We start from the raw sequence: 3,402 nt of genomic DNA, 5'->3' as shown, positions 1-3,402 counted from the left end.
TACTAATGCTTACACTTAGGAAGAGTTCAGAAATCAATATTTGGTGGAATAACCTTGATTTAAAATCACAACTTTCATGTGTCTTGGCATGCTCTCCACCAGTCTTTCACATTGCCGTTGGGTGACTTTATGCTACTCCTGGCGAAAGAATTCAAGCAGCTCGGCTTCTTTTCATGGCTTGTGACCATCCATCTTCCTCTTGATCACATTTCAGAGGTTTTTTATGGGATTCAGGTCTCGAAATTGGGCTGGCCATGACAGGGTCCTGATCTGGTGGTACTCCATCCACACCTTTACTGGCCTGGCTGTGTGGCATGGAGCATTGCCCTGCTGGAAAAAACACTTCTCAGAGTTGGGGAACATTGTCAGAGCAAAAGGAAGCAAGTTTTTCTTCCGGGACAACGTTGTACTTTGCCTGGCTGAGGTTTGTAAAAGACCATAAGGATTGAAAAAGCGGACTGGAGGTTCTTCTAAGTTCGTCTTCTCTGATGAGTCCGATTTCACAGTAGGTGCAAGACTCTCTGGCTTGTAGGCCTCTCCAGGTCTCCGTCTAACCATCAGATGACCATGTGTTGGGCAAAGCTGAAAATTGGACTCATCAGAGAAGACGAACTAGAAGACCCTCCAGTCCGCTTTTTTCAATCCTTATGGTCTTTTACAAACCTCAGCCAGGCAAAGTACAACGTCGTCCCGGAAGAAAAACTTGCTTCCTTTTGCTCTGACAATGTTCCCCAACTCTGAGAAGTGTTTTTTCCAGCAGGGCAATGCTCCATGCCACACAGCCAGGCCAGTAAAGGTGTGGATGGAGTACCACCAGATCAGGACCCTGTCATGGCCAGCCCAATTTCGAGACCTGAATCCCATAAAAAACCTCTGAAATGTGATCAAGAGGAAGATGGATGGTCACAAGCCATGAAAAGAAGCCAAGCTGCTTGAATTCTTGCGCCAGGAGTAGCATAAAGTCACCCAACGGCAATGTGAAAGACTGGTGGAGAGCATGCCAAGACACATGAAAGTTGTGATTTTAAATCAAGGTTATTCCACCAAATATTGATTTCTGAACTCTTCCTAAGTGTAAGCATTAGTATTGTGTAGTTTAAAAATGAATATGAGCTTGTTTTCTTTGCATTATTCGAGATCTGAAGACACTGCATCATTTTTGCTATTTTGACCAATTGTCATTTTTCTGCAAATAAATGATCTAAATGACAATATTTTTATTTGAAATTTGGTAGGAATGTTGCCAGTAGGTTATAGAATAAAACTAAAATGTACATTTTACTTTAACACATACCAATAAATAGTAAAACCAGAGAAACTGATAATTTTGAAGTGGTCTCTTAATTTTTTCCGCGGCTGTATATATATATACTGTATATAATACATAATATTCCTGTAATTTAGTTTATATTGTAGTACATACAAAATTACTGCTAGTTGAAAATTATACTTCTGACAATCATGAAAGTTGTATAAGTTTGTGTAGAAAATAAATACATTTTGATTGTCCTGGATTTCATGTTACATTTGATGTGGTGGGGAAGCTGCTCATAGTATTTGATGAGAAAACAAATGAAAGACAGAGCTCAGTCATCCAACTTTAATAATATATTACATTTATGTGTGTAATACAATAATAAGAACAGCAGTAATAACATAAATAATAATCATACAACAGGAAGTACAAAAAAGACACAAAATTTACTAAATCCTTATTTTGCTCCCAAAAACTTGATCGTGTTTGTTAGCTGCCAAGTCCTGCTAAGAGTCTGTGCCCAGAGTTACTCAGCAGGATCAAACACTCACACACATGCACGGGCATCCAGCAGTTCACTTGCATGTGCATGACGGGGACACCATTGAGGTCATTTATGAGTTTCGGGTGTGAGTTCGTCGGTATGATCCCCCAGCAGCAGTAGCAGCAGCAGTGTGTGTGTGTGTGTGTTTATTGGAGGTTCTGAGTGTGTGCCACACCCAACCTCAAACCTGTCTCTGGAAACGCACTGCTGCACCCTTTCATCAATCACACACTTCACACTTAAGCACTGCTCTGTTTTTCATCAGGCAGGAAGAAGGGCAGTCTGTAGGTTCCAAGTGAGGGGGGGTCCTACTTGCGGTGCTTGTGCTCCTTATCGTGGCCCCTGCCGCCCTCGTGGCCCCGGCCGCCGCCCTCACTCTTGTCCAGGTACTTGAGGGCCTCCTGCAGGTAGCTTTGGAAGGCTGTGAGAGCTGCGCAGATAGCCGGGCCCCCGAAGCCGTGGGTCAGGAGACTGAAGTGGGTCAGGCTGCTCTGGACCCCCGTCTCCAGGCACGGCACCGGACGACTCGCCCCCAGAGGAGAGCGGTCCGAAGACATCAGCTCCACAAACTCCTTACACACCTCCCTAATGGAGAAAGAGAGAAAGGGTTAGAGATATGTAGGTGTACCACTTCAGGGACCAGCAGCAGTTAGGTTAGGTGGGTTTTTGGGGTTAGTTTGAGAGTTCGTGGGTGACTTACTTGGTGGCCAACAGCATGCTCCGTCTTGTGGGCAGCTCAGGGTCACTATGGCGACACAGGTACTCTGCCGTGGCTCTGGCGGGAAACTCCGTCTCACACACGTAACCGAAATCCCGAGCAAGATGCACCGCCTCACCTGTGGAGCCACAGAGCAGCATGGTGGATGGTGAGAGTGTGTGTGGTGAGTGTGTGTGTGTACAAGTGTCACAACCAGATGCACTGTATTGGTGTTTTGGGTGTGCCCTCAGGCTCATCACAGTAAAGGAGAAAGCTTATGGCTTAGCTTAGTAGCTTTAACTTTCTTAATTTGTGTGCCAATGTTGAATAGGGAGTTACACTATGCAATTAATTTCATTTTTAGATACATTTCAATTAAATATGATCACACCTCACTTCACACACTAGTAGCTATAAGAGTTTAAATATGTGATGTGATGTGACAAATGAGATGGATGGTGTCTCATCTGAATACATGTACCTGTGCGTGTTTGGTGTGTGTGTGTGTGTGTGTGTGTGTGTGTGTGTGTGTGTGTGTGTGTGTGTGTGTGTGTGTGTGTGTGTGTGTGTGTGTGTGTGTGTGATGTGTCACTGTTGTGTTTTTGTGTGTGTGTGTGTGTGTGTGTGTGTGTGTGTGTGTGTATGGTGTGTGTGTGTGTGTGTGTGTGTGTGTGTGTGTGTGTGTTTGTGTATGTGTGTGTGTGTGTGTGTGTGTGTGTGTGTGTGTGTGTGTGTGTGTGTGTATGGTGTGTGTGTGTGTGTGTGTGTGTGTGTGTGTGTGTGTTTGTGTATGTGTGTGTGTGTGTGTGTGTGTGTGTGTGTGTGTGTGTGTGTGTGCTTAAGAGTTTCAGAAGGCAACTGCTAACTGCTTACCCTCCACCAGTGATGTCAGGAGAGTGACGTTGG

At 44.6% G+C, this 3,402-nt stretch overlaps 1 protein-coding gene across 1 annotated transcript in view; it reads right to left on the bottom strand.

The window, feature by feature from the left end:
* Positions 1–2,107: 2,107 nt before the first annotated feature.
* tfap2e (transcription factor AP-2 epsilon) overlaps positions 2,108–3,402 on the bottom strand; it is a gene marked incomplete at both ends in the record, with an annotated part of 7,353 nt that continues 6,058 nt past the window's right edge. Inside the window, 3 exons of the mRNA XM_080859369.1 lie at positions 2,108–2,384; positions 2,500–2,635; positions 3,370–3,402. The exon at positions 3,370–3,402 is cut by the window's right edge and continues 86 nt beyond it. Of these exons, the coding sequence (XP_080715495.1) occupies positions 2,108–2,384; positions 2,500–2,635; positions 3,370–3,402 (446 nt within the window). The remainder of the gene's footprint in view (positions 2,385–2,499; positions 2,636–3,369) is intronic.

The sequence above is a fragment of the Sprattus sprattus genome (assembly GCF_963457725.1).
Source record: "Sprattus sprattus genome assembly, chromosome: 20".
NCBI lineage: Eukaryota > Metazoa > Chordata > Actinopteri > Clupeiformes > Clupeidae > Sprattus > Sprattus sprattus.
Note: the sequence above shows the minus strand (reverse complement) of the source record. Positions and strands in the feature narration are given on the sequence as shown.